The sequence below is a fragment of the Pimephales promelas genome, chromosome 4 (genome assembly GCF_988280905.1).
Source record: "Pimephales promelas chromosome 4, fPimPro1.hap1.1, whole genome shotgun sequence".
Taxonomy (NCBI): Eukaryota; Metazoa; Chordata; class Actinopteri; order Cypriniformes; family Leuciscidae; genus Pimephales; species Pimephales promelas.
Genome location: NC_142772.1, coordinates 37,346,631 through 37,368,608, shown reverse-complemented (window position 1 = coordinate 37,368,608; position 21,978 = coordinate 37,346,631). Strand labels below are relative to the sequence as shown.

Below are 21,978 nucleotides of genomic sequence, written 5' to 3'. Positions count from 1 at the left end.
GCATTCCGGATATAAATCTACATTTTATATATATATATATATATATATATATATATATGGTTAAATGCAGTTTAATTGATAGCTTTTGTGATTTGCTGTTTATCAAAATATATTAACTATTTCCTAGAACCAAAAAAAAAACATCTTAGGAGACGCATGATCTGGTAAAGACAGTTTATTGGTTTCTAGGCATATAAGTATGGCTCGATGCTCATGCCACCATGCACATCATCTACAGTAATCACAATTTGAAGTCACTGCTGTACTGTATTTAGAGATTGAAGAGACACTTGGAGAAGTTTAGAAGTTCCCTGCAGGCTAATCAAACAGTTTTTCAAGTAAGCTTTTTTGTGAATCCACACTATATAGAACAATTAAACAACAAAGTTGTTAACTCTCATACCCACCCACTCCAGACATGTATACCTGAAATACCCATAGTCTATTGAAGTGTTTAGGCAAGTAAAAGCACACCAATGTTTGTTTTTTTGGTTTGGACCACAACACTGTTTGTTCGATGTCAAGGAATAAAGTCAGGACTCCAATATAACTGGTTAACATTTGTCAAAAGAACTGAAACTACATTGTTAAGCACAGTGATGACACCGGAGGAAGAATATGACACTAATATTGAGTTCATTACTGGTAAACTAGGGCTTTAAAATGGGCTTACAGCCTTTACTTTGTATATACATGCTGTATTTGTCGATGGTCATATTTGTCTATTGTACTAATGTCCTGTGTTACAAGTATTCAATAGCAAACGGGTTCAATACAATGCAGGTTATGCGATGCAATGCAGGAGATGTTAGTTGAGCTTAAAATACACAGCAATTACTCAACAAAACATGTCATAATAATACTGTTACCAATGAGAAAGAGTCGACTGATAAAGAAACATTTCTATCATGTATTTCTAACTACAAAGAGTTATTACACACTATTTATTACTTCATGTCTCTATGAGTGTTCTGTCTCTATCCAGTGATGACAATGTTATTGGGAAATGTTGAACTCTGGCCTGAGAGACCAAGATACCTTCAAAGTATTGTCCAAACCCTCTTACCAGCAATTGTGGCCATCCAAATCTGTTTATAAACATACACACAACACGCATATCTAGTGAACACTTCACGCTTGAGTTAAATTCTGTCCGTAATATTGAACCAGGGTTTCAATACACTTGGTTTTTGTGCTGTAAAGATTAAAGGCAGAAGGAAATCATTTTAAAGAGGACAAAATTGAAACTAGACGAATATCACACTCATGCCCAGCAGTTTCTCCCTTCTTTGCATCTTCATTTTTTATTTTCCTTTTCTGTTGAAAGTGATGAGCAATTATCCCTTTGCAGTAAGATGCACCAATGTAGTCTGGCCCGTTACCTGATAAATGAGCAGAAATATATATCATGTTTATAAGGGTGTATAATACTGGAACTAGACAATCTCTTAAATAGTGAGAGAATTATTTATGTTTGGGGTCAGCAAGATTTTTTTTTTTTTTTAAGAAAGAAACTATTCAGCAATATTGACAAAATACTTGTATAATGTCAAATAAATGCTGTTCTATTTAACTTTCTATTCATCAAAAAAAATCCCAAAACAAATTCATCACAATTTCCACAAAAATATTAACCAGCACAACTGTTCTGAAGGATCATGTGACACTAAAAAGTAATGATGCTGTCTATCACAGGAATAAATTACATTTTACAATATTTTCAATTAGAAAATGGTTAATTTCAATTATAATAATATTTCACAATATTAGTGTTTTTATTGTATTTTTTATATAAAAATATGTAGGCTAGGTAAGACCCTTGTTAAAAAAAATTTACATTAAAACAAACATAACAACCCCAAACATTTGAATGGCACTGAATATCTGTTCTTGTATGCATTCAGTCTATGTGTATGCATGAGTACACAAATTATTTGAACCGATTTTGTACCTTATTGTGCATGGTGTTTGTCAGAGGCTGAAGGGTTGTTAGGGATGAGTTTAGAGTCAGATCCAGGGCTACAGACCCCTTCTATTAGATTTTTGTTGAAGTCACCCAGGCTGGCAGCAGGAGACAGTCTGGGATAAGCTAATTGCCCCGTCAGATCCAACAGGTCCTCTAGAGCACGCATGTTACTCATTCCATTCTGCTGGGGAGAGTTCAGTGGGGAAAATTCTGGGATAGAGATTAACTCCTCCTTCGAGACGGGGCTGAGAACACACAAAACAAACATAAAATGTAAAAAAAAATAAACATTAGATGCCAATGTTCCCAGTAATGCTTCATACTCCCAAATGTCTTAGTCACAATAATGTCAGCTATATGTAAAAAAGCAGAAACAAATAAATGGATACCAAAGATATCAACTATAAAAAAAAGGGTTCACATATCACAAATGATATTTTCAAATTGGAAGACTATAAGTAAAAAAAAGACTATATGTATTTAACATAAATAAAGTATTGTGTAATATTCATCTCCTTCATTCTTATGCTTGTATTCACGTGTTTGCTGTTTTGTTTTTTAGGCTGCTTCAGATTCAGTATTATTATTGTGTGTCACACAAAAAAAAACACAAAGTGGACAATACATTATTCTATTCTTTCTCATTTTTTTTTAACCTTTTGATTTTCTGTGATGCAGTTCCTACCTGGTCAGTGTATAGGGCAGTCCAGTGTACAGGGTTTGTTGACACAGTAATTGTGTCAAACTCACCTAACCTCCATGTACTGCACTTCATCTGCAGAGTCCTCTGCCGCTCCACTCTTCCCTTCCAAAGTGTCCAGATAAATAAGAGGCAGAGGCGGTTTTGACTCTGGCAATGGGGTCAAGGAAGAGGGCGGGTGGTCTTTCCCTCCATCCTTTGATTTCACCTGTGTTATCATATGTCCACCAGTCTGAGTGAGAGTCTTTGCTTGTGGGACAGTTACCGTTGAGGTCCCCTGTCCATTGGCTTTCTTCACAGTGATATCATTCTTGGGTCCCTGAGCTGTGGCTTGTCCATTCATTTGCACAGTTACAGGTGTTTTCACTTGGTTACTGGCCAACTGAGTAATAGTTTGGCTTTTTCCATTGGTCAGGCTGCTTTCCTGTAAGCTGCGAGTGGGCGTATTTCCAGGTACATTCACTTGGGTGGAAACTTTGGGTTTGCTGTGTGTAGTCAACACACTCGTAATATTTGCTACTGTGTTTTCAGGCGAGCTCTTCAGCGGGGTTACCTTCACTTTTGCTGTGGATGCGTCTTCTCGCTTTACCTCTTCTTTCACTTGTAAACTTTGGGTCTTCACCGGTTCACTCTTTTGCCTAATAGTCTTGGCATTTTCTTCACTTACCTTCCCTTTCTCTTCCGTTTTTACTGCAGTATGGTTGATTTTTATTTGGCCGTTCAAGGAGGGATTTGAGCATGAATTCATCTGTTTATTCGTACAGCCATTCTCTGGTCTTTTCCCTTCACCCTCCTGTTTGTAAGTCTGTCCATGCACAGAGGTTGTCTGCATGATGTTATCCTGAGATTTGACCTCAGCACCTGAGGTCAAATGGTTACCACCTGAGAAGAAAAGAGGTGTTGGAAATTATTATAATGAATCATATTTTTAGCCTGATATTAATATTAGCAATAGACAGGAAAGCACTCTCATGTTAGTAAACCAGCAAGATACGAATATAATTGTTACATGAGCATGTATATTTGATTGATTTGTTTTGTGTAATGATTTGTCAGTCCTTTAGGGGGCGTTTAAGTGTTCCTTTAAGTGTTCTTGTGTGTTTGTGCTTGTATTATTAGGAACTGATTTCCTGCACCTGTGTGCGAGTGAATGAGCGATATAAGAAGCCTCGTTGCCATGTTTGGGCGGCGGTTCTGTTGCACTCTCTTTTGTTATTTTTTTGTTTTTTTCCTTCCACAATTATGTTGGGGGCAGCAGTGGCTCAGTGGTTCATGTGGGCTGTCTACAAACCGAAAGGTTGGTGGTTCAATCCTCGGTTTCACCTAACCAAGTGTCGAGGTGTCCATGAGCAAGACACCTAACCCCAGCTGCTCCCAACGAGCTCGCTGGCGCCTTGCATGGCTGACACCGCCGTCGGTGTATGAATGAGTGTATACATGGATGAATGTGAGGCAAATGTGAAGCGCTTTGGTGGCCATTAGGTCTATATGAAGGCGCTATGTAAATGCAGTCCATTTACCATGTTTATTTTCTACTTAATACTAAATTTCCCTATTGAAATGAGCTTTGTTATGATGTCACTCTTTCGTGTAATGGCTGTGGGCGTAAGAGTCATAGACACACTTTTAAAGGGAGGAGGGGGAAAACATTCGTAAAATACACATATTTGATAGCACTTTCAATGTTTTCGAAAGAGTCTTTGGTCGAAAATATAGAGAAAACAGAAATATGAAATAATATTACACTTTTATACACGTGTTTTCCATTTTAATATATGTTAGGAGTTTATTTATTCCTGCAATGGCAAAGCTGAATTTTCAGCATCATTACACCAGTCTTCAGTGTCACATGATCCTTCAGAATCTAGTAAACAGAACTCTTAATTTAGAACCTCATGACTGTTTTTAAAACAACAACAACAACAACCTATTTTTATTATATTATTAATCTTTAAATATTTTGGCCAAAGTTTTATATTCATATGACAAAAATAACTAAAAAGAAACCCTCATATATTACCTTTTATATACTAATTTCAAAAATAATTTTGAAACCACAAATCTCTTTGACATCACAAAACAAAGAACAATAAAAAATGTATTATCTTGTATTTTAGTTGTTGTTATTCTCTGTTTTACATATGAACTGTACCACAATGCCATATATTTGTCTTATACATTTTGAATTGTACTTATCTGTAATTGAACTAAATAGTAAAAAGTAATCATTCTAATTTGCTGATATGCTGCTCAAGAAATATTTTTACTATTATTATCACAGCTGAAAACAGTAGAGCTGCTTAATATTTTGTGGAAACTGATACACTTTTCTGGATGCTAAGTTCAAATGAGCAGACAGAGCAGTATTTATTTGTTATGAAAATTTTTTAAAACAATTAAACAAAATATGTACTGACACTTGATTAATTTAATGGGGGGGGGGGGGATATTTGAACCTTTAACCAAAGTCACGGAAGCACACAGATGCCAGCAATGTAAAACAGAGCAGACTAAATTTAGTCTGTGCAGTCTTTGAATAGATCACCTTGAACACAACCTATGACAGAGAATATGATCCCCTGCTGCCCTCTCCTGACATTTCTGTAGATACTGCAGTGATGGAAAAATACCAGCAGGCCTGCCTGACACAGTATATACACTAGAACAGTCTGCATTCACAAAACAAGGAAACCACATGTGTGGCATGGGTAACACATTTCCATGGATAGCCTACTAGAAACAACACCCACTTTTTATCATAATTTAAAATGTAGTTATAACATAGGTTTTAATAATGTTGGTGTGTGAGAGTGAGTGTGAGAAAGAGCAGGGTTGAGTCCTACCTGGTGGAGAAACAGGGAGGTAGACAGGAGAAAGGGGCTCTGGGCTATCCTCTCTCTGTGTGAATATTAGATCATTCTGTTACTTTAACTTTCAGAGCAATCATTTCCGCTCTACTTTCTCTACTTGAAAAATGGCTATTCATATCACATCCATATGGATGGTAACCCATGTAGGTAGCTGTACAATGCTTTACCTAATTGATTACAAGTCACACGTTCACACATATACTGTATTCAGCTTATGTCACGCTAAACAGTTGTAGATATAAGATTGATTGTCACAGATACCTTCATCTCGCCGTCACTCTTTCTGGTTCTCTTCATTATTTCCTCTATTCTCTGCAAAGAATTTAAGCAGATATCAAGAACATTTAAGCACTTTCTAATGTTGACTCCTATTGCAAAATATAAGAAATAAGAGTGAATGGAGTAAATGTTGTACTTGGCGAAATCATGTTCACCGACTAGAATGAAACGGTCAGTGAGGTTTGGTGTTTACAGTATATTTCTATGTGGTGTAATCTTTCCATCTACCGCATACACAGCTTCTGCTCTTTAACTGGGTTGTGTAGTACAGCTCTTTCCAAAACTGCTTACGGTGGCTTGCTGATGGTTGTACTACCTTTTTTCGTTGTTGTCTCTCCTGTTCCTCCTGTTGTTTGAAATGTTCTCTCTCCTGTCGCTGGCGCTCACTGTCCTTCTGAACACGAATCTCTGCCTCCTCTTTCTATTGAACAAAGACACAAATGAAAAGATTATGCATGGGTGGGTGGATGGATTTTCTTTTCTTTTTTTTAAATGCAATTGCAAGCATGATTTTACATTCTTCAGAAGTTTGGAATCGAACAACAAGCAAATGCTTTTTTTGTCCAGTGACTGAAAAGAGTAATTTCACTCTAAATCGTCTGACCTCTTTCTCCATCTGGGCCTGGAGCTCCTTCTCTTTCTGTTTTTTCTCCTCCTGCTCTCTCATCTTCTGTTGCTGCTCTTGTCTACATTTCTCCTCCTCTGCTTGACGAGTTTTCTCTTCCTGTCGAGCTCTTTCCTCCAGCTGCCTCTTCTTGAGTTGCTGACTCTTTAGCCTGAAAATCAAACACAGACCAACACAGTCTCGTGAGTCTCGTTCAAGCGACATTCAAACATCACACTGGCAAAGTATTTAACTCATTTTTTCTTCTAATTTTAATTCCCGCTTTTTATAAGATATCTTTCAATTTCTTATAATTGTTTAGCACGTTGGTACTTTGTGATTTTTAAAGTACTTTATAAATAAATTTGAATTGAATTGAAAAAACATACAACCCCCCCACAAATTTGTAGTGCATTTGATAACATTGTTTTGCAACGCATACTCAGGGCTCAAAGCACATGGTCTAAAGCGCACGGTGAATGTGCACTTAGGGCAAGTCCGAATGAATTTTTGCTATAGTTTAATGACAGGAAAAAAGGTCGGCGCACCCGTCACATAGTCTAGATTGTTTTTATTCTATTTTATTTATATTCTTATTTCTTTTTTTTAATGTACTGTAAGGATAATTTATTGTATTTATTGTAACACACCCAGTGGAGAGCGCTCCTAATTTCGTTGTATTGTAAAGTACAATGACAATAAAGGCATTCAATTCAATTCAATTTCATCTCAATTCAATTCAATTCAGTTCAATTCAATAGAAGGGTTGTCCCTATTCTCTTAATAAATAATAGGTATGTTTTGGCCGTAACTTGCAATAAACCAACCAGAGTCTCATCTCACATTCACTTTAAAAGCCAGTTATGCTCGCACCATGGCGGATTGCTATTTACATGGCATAATTTGCAAATGGAAAGACTGAACGCCAGAGAAGAACCGGATCTTATTGTGCGGGAGGTTAAAGCGAGTGAGCAGACAATCCATGCCTGGGCAAGCCGGATTCCACCATATTTTTATGTACACAATAATAATTTTACATTGTAATCCTTTTATTTTTAATATTTGGCATGTTTGTGTGCAGCTGTGCATCCCTGTATGTGTAATGAGCAGAGTGTAAGCACGTTGTGGACCTGCCTACACACATTAAACAAATATTGCGCCATTGACTTAAGACCAGGTTTCCGTTGGTCAATGGCGCTGTCTATTTCAGTTGCCTCAAAATAGCAACGCGCCAACAATGCGCCTGAACACACCTCGTCTTCAGACCAGCACGCCCATGAGCGCACAAATGGGCGCAAATGCATTTGATATTTGAAACAACGCAGTGCAGGACGTGAAAATGATGACTGCGTTGGGCTGAAACTAGCAAAAAAACACATTTGCGTCGCACCTGACGCTGCATTGCGCCAGCCAGGTGTATGATAGGGTCCTAAATGTCTGAGTAATGTTCAACATGCACTGACCATATACAAATACAGCATCAGTCACACAGACGCATACTTTTCCTGCTCCTCCATTTCCCTGCGTTGTTTCTCCTCCTGTTCCTTCAGCAGTCTGGCCAGACGCCTGCGTTCTGCAAGCAGACGAGACGCCTCCTCAGCATCTGTCGTTCCAGCAACCACCTTGCCAACAGAGTTCACCGGTGAAGGATCTGTCAAAGTGAAAGCAAGAGTAAAACCATTTTAAAGCAACTGTGAATGAGAAGAGCATAAATACAAATTAGACATATCATTGCAGTTAAATTGAGTTTTAACAAGAGAGACACTAGTCCAAAACTACTCAACTTTGGAAAGCTCAGGGACCACAAAACAGGATCTCTTTGGGGCCTTTTTCTAGGGACAAACTCCTAATTTAGATACTATAGTAATTCTTCTATACTAATGAGACCATGTGTGGTATCCAGTATGACCAAAATCTTATATCACAGCAACAGAATATATCATGATGTCATTCTTTTTTTCCTTCAAATTTAACCCAAAAATGTATATTACACAATCATGTAGTAATTAATGGCTATTTTTTTATAATCCAGTTAATTAAAAAGCTTTACAAATGAATGTTATACTACTTCCTCTCACTTAATTATTTTTAGCCAGTGTTTTATCTTAATTAGTTTATTTTAATTGAACAGTGTTTGGTATTTTTTGTATTTTATATTTGTCTTCAATTAATTTAAACTGAACTGATCAATGCACACCAAAAGATGAGATTAACTTGTAATCCAGTCAATGGTGCAAAAACAGCACATATTGCAACTCAAATAAAAAACAAAACACAAAAAAGTAGCACATGTAAAATATGATAAATAAACTTTATATGAAAAGCTTCAAAAAATGACTTGAGTGAGTCTGCACTAGTGTACTGTCATATTGTGACTCACCTGCACACTTGCTTGCAGTCGCATCATACCCGTTTGACTTGGGATGGTTTTTCTCAGGGGTCTCCCTCTTGTCATTCATTTTTTGTTGGTTTTCCAAAACACTTTTCTTATCCTTTGCGCCATTAGTGTGATTTTCTATCTTTATTGATCTTCTTTCTGGAGGAGGTGTCCCGGAAACAGACGTCTCCATTTTTGGTGCCTTATCCAAACTTTCATTGTTAGGGCCCTCCTTCGGACTTTTGATGTCCTCAGCATTTTTGACTGGTGTGGTGGGTCTGTGTTTCATGGGGGAGGGTGGATACTGCCGCACTGTACATGGTGACTGAGTACGATTCTTGGGGACTAACCTTCAACCATACAAACAAACAGCTGATTCAGATACTTATAGTCAGCAGAGTCCTGAATAAAAATCTAATTAATTGCAGAACATCACTTCCCTAGCATCCTATATAATATATATAGATAAGTGTGTGTATGTTACTTGGGTGTGGCAGGTGAGGCAGAGCGTTGGGTAACATCCGCAGGAGATTTCGCTCGCCTCACTGGTGAACCTGTGGCTGGAGAGCCAGTCCTCCTCTCTCTACGCAATCTCTCCTTCTGCAACAAACACAAATAACACATAACACTCTATGGTTCACAGCTGCCAAATGGCAACATACCAGTTTCCTTTGCTTTGTCATTTCTCACAAACAAATTTCTAACCAATAATGTGCTTTTTTTGTAACCCACTTGACTATCGATTTCCTCTATAAGTTTTTTCAAAATATCAACCTCATATTTCTGATGGTCTTTTTACTTTTTTATAAGTTAATTTGGCATTTTTATTCAAAGATCAACTTTTTTTCAAAAATTAAGATTTCATATTTTTTTTTTAGAGAAATCTCTTATGCAAGGCTGCATTTATTTGATGCAATATTCAGTAAAAACATAAATATTATGAAAAAGTATGAAATTAAATAGTTTCCAGTATTTGTTTTCTATTTGAATATATATTTTGAAATGGAATTTATTCCTGTGATGTTAAAGCTGAAATTTCAACATCATTACTCATGATGAACAGTCTTCAGTGTCACATGATCCTACAGAAATATGAAGTTAAAAAAAAAAAATATATATATATATATATATATTGTTATAATAGATGCTGAAAACAGTTGTGCTGCTTAATATTTTTGTGAAAAACGAACAGCATTTACAGTTTTTTAAATGGAAATCTTTTGTAACATTATAAATGTATTTACTGTTACTTTTGATCAATTAAATGTATCCTTGTATTAATGTATAAAAAACAGTAGATTCATTTTTACAAAATATTGATAAAATATCACCACATGTTAATTCTGCATTAATAAATGAGACATTTAACAATAAATCAAATTAATTAGAGGACTTATTAATAATAAAAAAAAATAGTTTTATATTCTTTTTTCTATTGTGATACCATTAGACAAATTTTCCTCCACTTGTTTTTCCAAATTGTCATTAGAGTGTTAAAATCAAATGAATTAAAATGTACATAAAAATAGATAGTGCTAATGCAAATACTGCAATAGTGCATAAATCCAATCAATAATGAAATAATGCAAATATAATAGAAGGATAAAAGTGTTTTATTGCCTGTATTTGCATGTCTGTACGGCTACGGGTCAGTATGACTAGCTAAAAACAGAAGAGGTGAGCTTCTTTTGAGTTTGTAACAGGTACTGTATGTCCTGACCTTGGGGGTGTTGGGGGCACTGACAGCTCCAATGGACTCTTCTGCTGGCACAGGATTGTTTCTGCGGCGGCTCGGTGACCCTCGGTAAGGTGACCTGTGAGGACTGGGGGGCACTGAATGGGAGAGACATAGGAGCATTTCTCAGTCAGAATAGATCCATCGATATTATCATTTCTGTCTACACAGCGTAAACTGACATTAAACACTTAGTAAGCCACATGTACACACACATACACACTCTTTGGTTATTGAAACAAACAAACAAAAGAAAAACATTCAGTGGCACAAATGAACACAGACGTAATTCAGCTCCAAGCTTTCACAACACAATACACCTGTTGCGGAGTGTGTGTGTGTGTTACCTTTGCAGTGCAGGCAGGACAGATGCATCTCTGCAGCACTGTTACAGTGAGCCAGTGAGGATTGTGTGTGTGTGAGGAGGCGATTCACTTTTTGTTTGTCCATAGAATTCAGATGACCAGGATGGGCTGACAGAGAGAGGGATGGAGGAATGCAGAAAATGAAGGGGAAAAAGGTAGGGATGAATTGGGTGGGTGGGTCTGACATAACTATTGTTTAAGGTAATTCAGATTTCAGTTATTCTCTTCAGTAATTCAGTTTATGGCATCTTTCCTAACAAACCCAATTAGGATATATAGAAAACATGACGATGAAGGGCAATTAGTGCATGTGAGTGTGCGTGTGTGTGTATAGTTAAGTCTATGTGACCATGCCTGCTGAGATCCAAATAGAAAGAAAAACTACCCATGTGCAGACATACATGCACACGCAACACTTCCACAGTGAAATAACCATAGCTATGATTAAAGTACTGGTTCACACAAATTAAGTTGTTAGTAAAAAATGTACAGTCACAATCATACAAAACTCACAAGAAGACACAGCAGCCCACTGACATTCAGATTTGCTTTGACTTTCACCAACCAAGTACTGAGCAGAGCAAGTGCACAATAAATATACAGTGCCGTGCTAAAGAATTCAGACTCACAATTCAGCAATTCTCCCATTTTCTGTTTTGTTTTTTTATTTCAAAACACTAATTTAGCTTACCACCATATTGAAATAGTGCCACAGATTATCAGATGGATGCGATTTTCACGAGGCTCTATTTGCTTAAAGGAGAACTCCGGCGCAAAATGAACCTTTGGTCTAATAACACATTGGTACCTAGTCGACCGTTCTCTGAGATTTGTTTTCATGATAATCGAATGTAAAGAGTTTTATCTCTAAAAACTGTTTAGATTACAACGCTAGTAAATGGGGGCATAATTAATAATAGTTAATACCACTAACAAGGCTCAAAATAGCCTCACACTAACACATAATGAGGGTCCATACATGCAAAACGAAGCATTGAAAACTTTCTAAGTGTACAGACAGTTTAATAAGAAGATGTTTTATAAAGACGGTCCACTTCGTGTATACAGGCAGGAGCCATCTTTGGAAAACAGTCTTGACAAGTTTTTTCCAGTTTTTTTAAGAAATAAAACTCTTTACATTCAATTATCATGAAAACAAATCTCAGAGAACGGTCGACTAGGTATCAGTGTTATTAGACCAAAGGTTCATGTTCCACCAGGTCTCCTTTAAAGGGTACTTTTTACATTGCAAGTGGTTCTGGCCTGTGCAAAACATGCTGTCATGATGCTAGGATTGCCTAGGTGGTTGACAGGGTATTGCTATGTGGTTGCTAGCATGTTGCTATGCAATTAATGAATGTAGATTTTTGGGGGTGATTTCTATGTGGTTTTGTATTGACACAAGTAAAAAAAGTAAAACATGCCCAAGTGTGATACACTTACAAATATTTAGGTCTAAATTTTAAATGTAAGCTTTATGCATTCGATTTGCAATACAATTTCTGACCCTTACTGACCCAAACTGACTGCATTTTAAATACTGACCAAGTTTATATATGATTCATCAATAAATCCAATTTATTTCAATCTCATATCACATATCTCAATGTAATCTCTTTTTAACTATAATTGAATATAGTTTGTTCCTTAGCTAGCCATATTTGATCTGAAAAAAAAAAAACTGATTATGAAAAATGATTATAAACTGATCATGTTCTAAGCTATTTTAATGAATACATTTTGAAAGGATGTTTATATAACCAACTAGTTGCCAATAGTTAAAATTAAACTTTGGCATGATTTTCCATACCAACTAGAAGCCAATAGTTAAAATTTAATTTTGGCGTGATTTTTCCAGTGCAAAATCTTAACCGTTTCATGTATGTATGACTGGCAAATATGCATCACATTTATTTGTTTTCTTAAAACTGTTTTCAAAATAGATGGAAATGTTAAATGCAATTTTCCTATATATTTGTGGGAGTCTGGTCCTTAGATATGGCTCATGTCCCTCCTTTAGTGTAATAGGATTATTTTTTTTACCTGTTTTCTCACCCGGCAGGTGAAAATAATAAGTCAGGCTTTATTATTTGCCATAGCATGCACCACTAATTAAACAAATTTTGGCTTTCAGTGATTAAAAATAAATTAAAAATCACATTAAGCTGAATTTAAATAAAGGGTTTGTAATTCAGTGTTTGAGAGAACGTGCTAAAAGCCTGAATATGTTTACAAGGCACTGTACATTCAGATTAGGTATAGCAGCATGTGAATTGCTCAGCAAAACAAAAATCTTGGACATTTTCATACTTGAAAGCAGCCTTCTCTTGTCATCCCCTTATCTTGCTGGCTCTTGATCTAAAAACATTTCAAGGCAGCTAATTTTACATAGCGTTAATGGGCAGTCTCTTGTCTGAGACATAAATGCAACTGGGTCCCATTTGGATATTATGTAAGCATTTACCCCATTTAGCCCCGTAAGTGCTCAAGCAGGAACCAGGGAAGGAGAGCAGGCTGGTTTTGAGTTTTGGAATGGAAACCAAAAACTAGAGGAATGGTGTCAATCTGAGGGGACAGGAGGCAGAAGGTGTTGAGAAAAGGCCAGCTTTAGGGTTCATACCGTTGCCTGATTCGATGGCAGTAGGAGAGGGGGCAGCGAGGTCATGGGGGAGGGCAGCAGAGAGAGGAGGCGGGGCATTCTCCCAGTCACCTGGGCGATGGGGTCATGGCAGAGCACAGCAGAAACAGCACAGCGTTATGGACAGACTAGGTACGCTTTGGTGAAGTGTGTGTTTTTGGGGTGGTGTGTGTGTACCTTACCACACACACCTAAACACTTTCACCACATCCTCTGGCGCTCACCAAGCATAGCAGCCAGACACAATGAGCAGGGCTGATCTGACTTCAGACACACTCAAACTCAAAACCTGTGTCCTTCACACACACACACACACACACACACACACTGCAATCATCAAATCAGAACACACTTTTATGATCAAGTCCTGAAATCATCTCAATGCTCTCAATAAGCATTAATGTCTAGGGAAAAACATAAAGCAACAGGAATTAGGATGATTGTATCTTAAGATAAAACATTCAAATATCACGGATAAAAGCACACTAAATTAATGAATGTAACTTTTTAATTTAAGCTGTCTTTTCAATTTTAAATAAATAAATGTATTAATTAATTAATAATGTTGAAATGTTATTTTATTTTACAATCTACAACCTACGGAAGCCCTGAATCCGCAAGGTAAAAAAAAAATCTGTAAAAAAAAAAAAAAGCAAGCATTTTGATATTAAAGTGGAAAACTTTCGAGATTAAAGTCGAAATATTTCGAGAGTAGCCTACGAGAATACAGTCTTCTGTAGAAGTTGCGTGTGTGCTTGCCATTGTTTCACACTGCCGCACACACAGGCACTCATAAATGGTGCAAAGCGAGTGTTTCACACTGTGTGTGTGTTTGCTTGTGTGTGTGTTTTGTTTCAACAAAAGGAAATTAGACAGGTGCCAATCTACCAGCATTAGGCTATCATTATAGGACGAATATACTGCACAGGAATAGACTTTAGCCTATAGGAAAATCAACCCAGAAAATACTTTTCAGACTGGATGGAGATATCCAGCTTTATGAATGAATGAATGAATTAATTAATTAATTAATGAGGCATTTATATAGCGCTTTCAAATGTCTACTAGGCCTACACTCAAAGCGCTTTACAATCAGAGAATCTCTCCTCAACCACCATAAGTGGTTTTTAAATCTGAGGAAATCACGGGATCCGGCCAAATGATTGGATACAGAATGATGCCCTTAAAATGTATCTAGAAGGTATTTACAGTGAAGAGGGAGACAGAACGGTTACTGTTGTGTTCTTGAGCAACACCTCAAAAACATGCCACATAAAAGTTTGGACCAGATTGTGATACCTACTCTGGCGGAGTCTGTGCTGTGTTGGTAGATTAGCACCGGTGTAGAATGTTTTTGAAGGCCCAGATAAAAGTAAAAAGCTACTAATTTGTGTTGATCCAAGGCAGTTGGACTTCACAAGTGCATTTCACACACACACGCGCGCGCTCTGAGCCAGTGGACGCGCACTGTTATGAATGCACACACTTCTATGGAAGACTGTATTATATGGAAGACTGTATTATCGTAATGTTTTGACCTTAATCTCGAAATGTTTCGACTTTAATCTTGAAATATTTAGACTTTAATGAAATGTTTTGACTTTAATCTCAAAAAGCTCGATTTTTTTTTTTTTTACAGATTTTTTTCTTCTTTTTTTTTTACGTTGCGGTTCAGGGCTTCCGTACCTCAGAAATATTAAAAAAAACACATTTTTCCTTTTGAACTTCCTTAGCTTTTTAAATGATTAAATCTAAGGCTCCAAATCAATAACCAATTTCTTAACCAATTAATGAGCCTGTATCTAAATCAAGCCAAAAGGAAGGTGCGCAGCACACACAAAGTGCTGATTCACTTATGCCTGCCTGTCTTTCCTCTCTGATGAGCTGAATTATGAAACCTGAGCTCAGCTCTAATAACACTGTGTCCTAAAGCCCAGACGAAAATCATGAAAATGCAAATACACTGCACTGTAGCTGCACAACAGCTTCTTATTATACAACTGCTCTGTGGAAAATGTACATGACAAAAAAAAAAAAAACATTTAAAGCCAATAATCTTGTATTCAACTAATATTTAAAAAAAACCCAAAAACATTCATGACATAAAATGAAGATGGAATTTTTAATAGTAAATTAAATTGAATTTAGAAAGATGCCCAAAAAAAAGCATTTTCATGAGTGATCTCAATCCACCATTTCAGTACTAGTGCCTTCCTTCCATTCTCACTCCATCACTACTCGCTCCTCACTCCCCTCCACCAAGTCTCTCCTTTTCTTCATCCAATGTCATGAGTGTTCATTACACTCACCTTGAGCGGTGCCGTTGGGACCCCATACCCAGCGTTTATTCCTGTTCTCCAGCTGCAGGCTGCGCTCATGTGATCTCCTCATCAGAGCCTCCAGCCGCTCCTGTGTGTGCCGTTACAGCACAGGAAACACCAGACACTCACTTCACCAATGGATATTTACACCAACAATATTAGCACAACTACTCAGTGAACAGATATATGCACTGAAAGAAAAATACGCATAATTCCATATGAGTGCTCGTATGCACCACCGTTCAAAGGTCTAGGCTGAGATGTTTTATTTTTTGAAAGAAACTAATACTTTTATTCAGTAAGGACCTATTAAATTGATCAACTGTAATGGTAAAGACATTTATATTATTATAAAAGATCTCTATTTAAACAAAAAATGCTACTCTACTGAAATTTCTACTGATTTTTTTTATAAATGCAGTACATCTGTTTTCAACATTGATAATAATTACAAATATTTCCTGAGCACCAAATCAGAATCAGAATTATCACCAAATTAGAAGGATTTATTAAGGATCATGTGACTGTTTTTACTGAATTATGGATCAAATAAATGCAGCCTTGGTGAGGTTAAAACATTTCTTTCAAAAACATTTTAAAGAATCTTTAAAGAATGGCAGAAGATACGAACTATAACCTTAACTTTAAAGGATTTCAGGTTGTAATGATTAGCACTAGAACTCATTCCCTTACATAGAAAGGGTGCTATATAAGCACCACATGATCAGTAAGTCATACACTCAAATATTCACATGACTATTCAGAAAGCACGTTTCAGCCATCTTATTTACGCTTTCATTTGTGTTTGCTTTGCATCTATGAAAATGGTTCCAGCAACATTTGTTGAGACCATCATCACCTCCCCCGCATGCCACCTTGTTCCTCTTTCTTTTTCTTTGCCCACTCCTTTACAGGATCTGCTTTTCCAAAATGAACATAGTTGTGAAAATCTGACTGTGTGGCAGATGAAGGCAGGCAGTGTTTGAGAAGAATAATGAATCCACAGCCCAGCGAGAGATAAGGATTAAAATACAGTCTGATCTGATCTGGCCAAATCCCTCTGATTGGAGAAGTATCACAAGCCACAACACCCAGTAACACTCGCAGGCTCATAACAGATAAATGAGTGTGTAAGAATAGTGTCTGCCCTGTGGGTGGCTGATATTACATGGCAAGGCAAGAATTCATTGCCATAGATACAGTGCATTTGCTGAAAATGTCATTTCACACAAGTCATGATTCTTTCTTTTTTTCTTCTTCTTAAATTCAGATGGTTTTAATTACAATGCAGCCCTACATGTATTCACAATACAGGCTGTATAGCTGTCCTACGGTTATTGGAGATGAATCACAAGGGATGTTTGAAATTACTGTCCTGAGATCTGGCATATCAGTGCTACATGAGAAAATAGCATCCGAAAGGTCAAGGGAAGAAGAGCACAATTATTTTGTGTCCTTCTCAAATGAACAGAAAAACAGCATCTATAATTCCAGGGACTCGTTAACCTAGGACTGGTGGATTTGACTAGAGATCTCTTACCTTCTCCTCTTCTAGCTGCTGTCTTCTCTTCTCCTCCACGGCTGCCCTGCGAAGCTCCTCCTTCTGTCTCTGCTCGTCCAGTCGCTTCCATCGCTCTTCCACCGTCTTCTCATATTGCAGCTGAGCTCGCTTCTCCTTGTCCTTTATAGCTTGCTCCCGTGCAGCTGAGAAAGAGAGAGAAATTATTGACTACATTCTGGCTTGTTATGAAAAAACACCATCCAACTCAGAGCTCATCTTCGTTACTGACAGCTTCTCACAGTGAATGTTCTTGTGTAAATTCACCATTTTTTCAACTGTTGGTCTATGTAGATGTGCAATAAACTAGACAAACATCTTTGGCAATTAGAATTGTGTTGTTTAGATATTGGGAAAGGTTACTAAGGGTTAAGTTAAACCCTTAGGTAGATTTGGTTTGTAGTGGACAAGTTCATACATCTTAACAAACTTCTTAGTCATCATTAAATATCAAACCATTTATCCACTGTAACTGTGTAATACAAAGCTGTGTCTCCCCCATCAGCCAACTAAACCATCAGATGAGAAAATTATTTTCGTAACTTGTAACTAAATAAAAAGTCTCTTACCTCAGAAAAACATTTTCTGTCCTGTCATACTTTGTATATACTTTCAATAAAATGTAAGTTGCTTTGAATAAAAGCATTTGCTAAATGCATAGATTAAAACCTTAAATTAAGGCCCATCCGAAGTTGAAATCGCCCTGTGAGTCACTTACTCAATTTACTGCCCGCACACTTACAGAGACATAAACAGACACACTTACCCAAACTCTTCTCCCTCTCCTCACGCCTCTCTTTGGCAAGCCTCATCCTATCATCTGTCTTCAAATAGCCCTCCAAATCTTTGACAGAGTGACACAAGGAAAATAGACACTTTATCTCTCTAGACAGGTTTTACACTGCCTGTGCTTTTAAACAAACAGACAGATGAGTTGGAAGATGTCCACTCAACACAAACAGAAAAGGTCGGACTTACATTGTTTACCTGCATATGCGTTGGTATTGGTCGAATGGCGTGAAGGTGAAGCGTGTCCATTGGTCTGAGTTTTCTTTTCTGTGACAGTGGGTGGAGTCAGTGCATCAGCTTTAGATGGGATGAAGATAAAGGATCCATTAGTAGCCATTGTTAATTCTGTAATCAAACTCTTTTCAACAATATGATATCTGTCCAAAAATCATATAGTATATAATATAATATAATATAATATAATAATGAATGCATTCCTGTAGCTTAAAAAATACAGAATGGCGCTTGCAACACCAAAGTCATGGGTTTGATTCCCAGAGAATTCAAGAACTGACTTTAATAGTTTAATAAAGGTGCATTGAACCATTTCTGAATCACTAGCAGCAGAGAATTGTAAAAATGTTGACTCTTTCCATCTGCGCCAATAGCCTTGAGGGCATTGTTTCCAAACCTCTACCACCCTGTCTGCTATTTTTTGAACAAAACTGGTAGTTTGGCTTACCTAAACTTGAGAGTCTGCATTCTACTTGATTCATCACAAAAACGAAACATTTCATCTTTAATGCTATTGGGCGAAATGTAGGAGGGTCTTACTCTGTTTCATTGAAGGGCTGCCTGGGTTGGTTTTCTGGTAAGTTGGTGAGGCATGGCCATTGCTTTGAGATTTCTTTTCCGGAGTTAAAGGCGATGTCATGACTTTAGTAACTGCAGAGAAATAGAGAACACGTCAATTGTGGTGGAAAATGATTGAAACAGCAAGCTTCAGTTTTGAGTAGACCTTGACATACATAGCTGGCCTTGTTAGACAGAGATATTGTACTTGAGTTATAAAGACACACACACATACTGTAAGTATATAAAATAGCAGACAGAGCATTGCAGAATTACTGTTGAACCAATTGAGTTAGACGAAAACAGAGAGTTTGTTTATGTTCTGAGTCTAGCAGAAAGAAGAGACCATTGATTATTTCTGGACTAGATTATAAATCTGAAGCTATGGCCTAAATACTTCTGCTTCATCTATTCCCAAAATTGAAATGCAAATACAATAAGTCATTTCACAGTCACATAGACTTAATAGAGTCAGACATTACATCATTTATCCACAAAGATCCACTGACAATCGATATATTAGGCAATTTAGTACAGAACCAAATTACATTTCGTGACCCGAAGAGTACAGTGGCCTCTAAAAATAACTAGATGGTCCTTAAATTGTCTACTTTATTATCTTGTTGACAGCATTGAAATCTTTTTAGTTCAGTTATGTTCCGTTTCCGATCTTCTTTCCTTCCTCTGATGACGGTTCTTTTAAATAAATTGCTCACTCATGATGGTGTCTGTTGTTGGCTGTCTCCTTCCTTCCTCTCTCTCTCTCTCTCTCTCTGCTTCCAAATCTATATTCCCAGTACACACAGTACACTCTTCTATAAGAATAAGAGAGTGCACATAAAGCTGACTGAGCTCAATGTCATAAAGAACAATGAATAAAGCAACACAGCACTACAACTACTGTGGATTTATATAATAATTTTAAATAATTATAAATAAATTATTTTGTAGATTCTACATTTAAAGTCCACCCAACTTCATTGTATGCACTAGTGAGTAACATAAAAGTGATCTGTCAAAATACTTAGTGCACACAGCCACACACTAAGTGCACTATTCAGATTTGGTTAAGGACACTAAAATAACAGGCAGTAGGACAATGACAGTTCTGCAGATGCTGCTGCTTAAATCACACGCATTCACTCAAAGCTATAGCCTACTGAAGCGAGCTCCTAAGCCGGATGTAGCTCTCTTCATCGATTTTCAATTCAATTAATTTGGCAAATGGATGTGGTTTAAGTCTTAACGGCTCTAATCTCATCAGAGTTTTGACTTTATAGTGTTGGGCGCTGTTCGCCCCGTCAACTTTCGAGAGCCTCCCATGCCATGAAAATGCAACGCATTACAAAAATAATGTAGGCTAGGCTAATTGCCCCATCTGAGGATGACAAACAAACAAACAAACAAACAAACAATAAAGACCTGCAGCGAATCGCACCGGCAATTGAAACAAAAAATCTGAAAAAGCAAAAGGTATTAGGACTGAATGAAAGACGAATTCCGAAGTGGAGCAAGGCCAGTTGGGATGTGAAAGCATAATAAACCAGAAGCTTTAGCGGTTTTTTGTCGTCCAGATCAGACAGAAGCATTTTGAAAAGGAAATAATTCAACTGGACACGTCAGTCATTGTTCTTCATCGCCACGCTGTAAGCTAGTGTGCATGCTAGATAAGCATAAACATCTCTATGAGTGAATCATTGTCCTACTCATCCAATACCACGCTAACAAAACACCGCAGGTACGCTTACTGAATTATTGCCAGACAGATGTTACCTTTGAGCAAGTCGCTCACCTGTCGTTGTATTGACAGCGTTCTCCGCCATCTTCGTGGTCCACCGGTCCGGCGGCTCTCCCAACCGCAATGTCACGGACAGCGACGCAGCAAAACGCTATCCCCAAAAATTCAGGCCAAGAGAAACAGCATAGCCAGCCCCTTCCTGGACTGCCGCTGCGGTACCAGGAACCGAACTCAGCAGAATGCGCTCTGTGGCGCTTTCACAGATTGTTATGCAGTGATGAATCGATTAAGATGAAAGTTAGTCTCGCAGTCGCACGGCAGCTGGGAGTTTTCTTACCAGCTGCCCCGTAAAGAGGATACGAATAGCGTTTGTGGAGAGAGACTGGATAGAGAGGCTGGACAGCACAGCAGTGCTGAAATACTGAGTGACGTCATCGACATCTATGAGGCAAAGTACTGATTTCGATGTTCGAGAAACTACTGCCCACGTCCACATGTTCACAACCAAAACTTTTCAATTACACATTTTTAGGCTACTTAGGGCGAAATAAAGAAGGCAATAATAGATAACACAATGAATAATAGCAGCTAAAATGCTAATTTATTTATTTTTTCGTCGGCAGCTACGGGTCCAAACAATTCCACTGACCTCAAAAATATGCAAATTCGAACGTTACGGTCAAATGTAACTTAGATTCTACATATTTAAATAATAATGTCCTAATTAAAATCAACTTGGAGAAAAGAGATGATTTTTTTATGATGACAAAAAAGATATAGACAAGAGACATTTTTTACTTAACAAGTTATTGTACATAACTTGTTATTGTACATATTGTACACATACATAAACATTATGTGATTGGTCTGAATGAAAACCCAATATCAGCCATTTAAAGCTGACATGAAGATTAACTTTGAAACCTCACAATGACTTAAGCCGCAAAGCAATCACAAGGACAAAACACATAATTAAATTCATTTTATTTTATTTATACACGTATACCCCCTTTTTTTCTTCTTTGACATGAATTTAATACCAGAACTCTTATGATTTTATGATGCTGTGGAATTAGACATTTTATTATTTTATAGCAGCATTATATATGAAACATTTATATCTTTTGAAATTGTACATGTATATTTTGTTTGAAATCAACATAAAACTCAGGATAATTACTAATACACTGTGAAGTATGAACAGTTAAACAAAACCATTTTCCAGGATTAACAATTTTAAGCGTGA

At 37.1% G+C, this 21,978-nt stretch overlaps 1 protein-coding gene across 9 annotated transcripts; it reads right to left on the bottom strand.

Moving 5' to 3' along the window:
- Positions 1-160: 160 nt before the first annotated feature.
- map7d2a (MAP7 domain containing 2a) lies at positions 161-21,168 on the bottom strand. Of its 9 annotated transcripts, XM_089130431.1 has the most exons (19): positions 20,787-21,168; positions 18,977-19,087; positions 18,392-18,499; positions 18,180-18,257; positions 17,396-17,559; positions 15,844-15,943; positions 13,517-13,606; positions 10,879-11,004; positions 10,517-10,629; positions 9,281-9,396; positions 8,800-9,146; positions 7,920-8,070; positions 6,420-6,591; positions 6,132-6,236; positions 5,798-5,848; positions 5,510-5,564; positions 2,717-3,548; positions 1,952-2,211; positions 161-1,382 (listed from the first exon to the last, which is right to left on the bottom strand). In XM_089130431.1, the coding sequence occupies exons 1-18, from the start codon at positions 20,815-20,817 to the stop codon at positions 1,953-1,955; spliced, it is 3,009 nt and encodes a 1,002-aa protein (XP_088986557.1). In that variant the 5' UTR covers positions 20,818-21,168; the 3' UTR covers positions 161-1,382; position 1,952. The 9 variants fall into 9 exon arrangements, 8 of the variants coding, with proteins under 8 accessions (XP_088986557.1, XP_039515847.2, XP_039515845.2 ...); XM_039659913.2 differs by lacking the exon at positions 10,879-11,004 and having other exon boundaries at positions 20,768-21,167; XM_039659911.2 differs by lacking the exon at positions 10,879-11,004 and having other exon boundaries at positions 20,787-21,167.
- Positions 21,169-21,978: the final 810 nt, after the last annotated feature.

Coding starts and splice junctions, on each gene's coding strand:
- map7d2a (XM_089130431.1), bottom strand. CDS start 20,817: ATGGCGGAGAACGCTGTCAATACAACGACAG. Junction 18,258..18,391: donor CGCATATGCAGGTAAACAAT/GTAAGTCCGACC, acceptor ACTCTGTCAAAG/ATTTGGAGGGCTATTTGAAG. Junction 2,212..2,716: donor GTGCAGTACATGGAGGTTAG/GTGAGTTTGACA, acceptor GTGTGTTCTCAG/CCCCGTCTCGAAGGAGGAGT.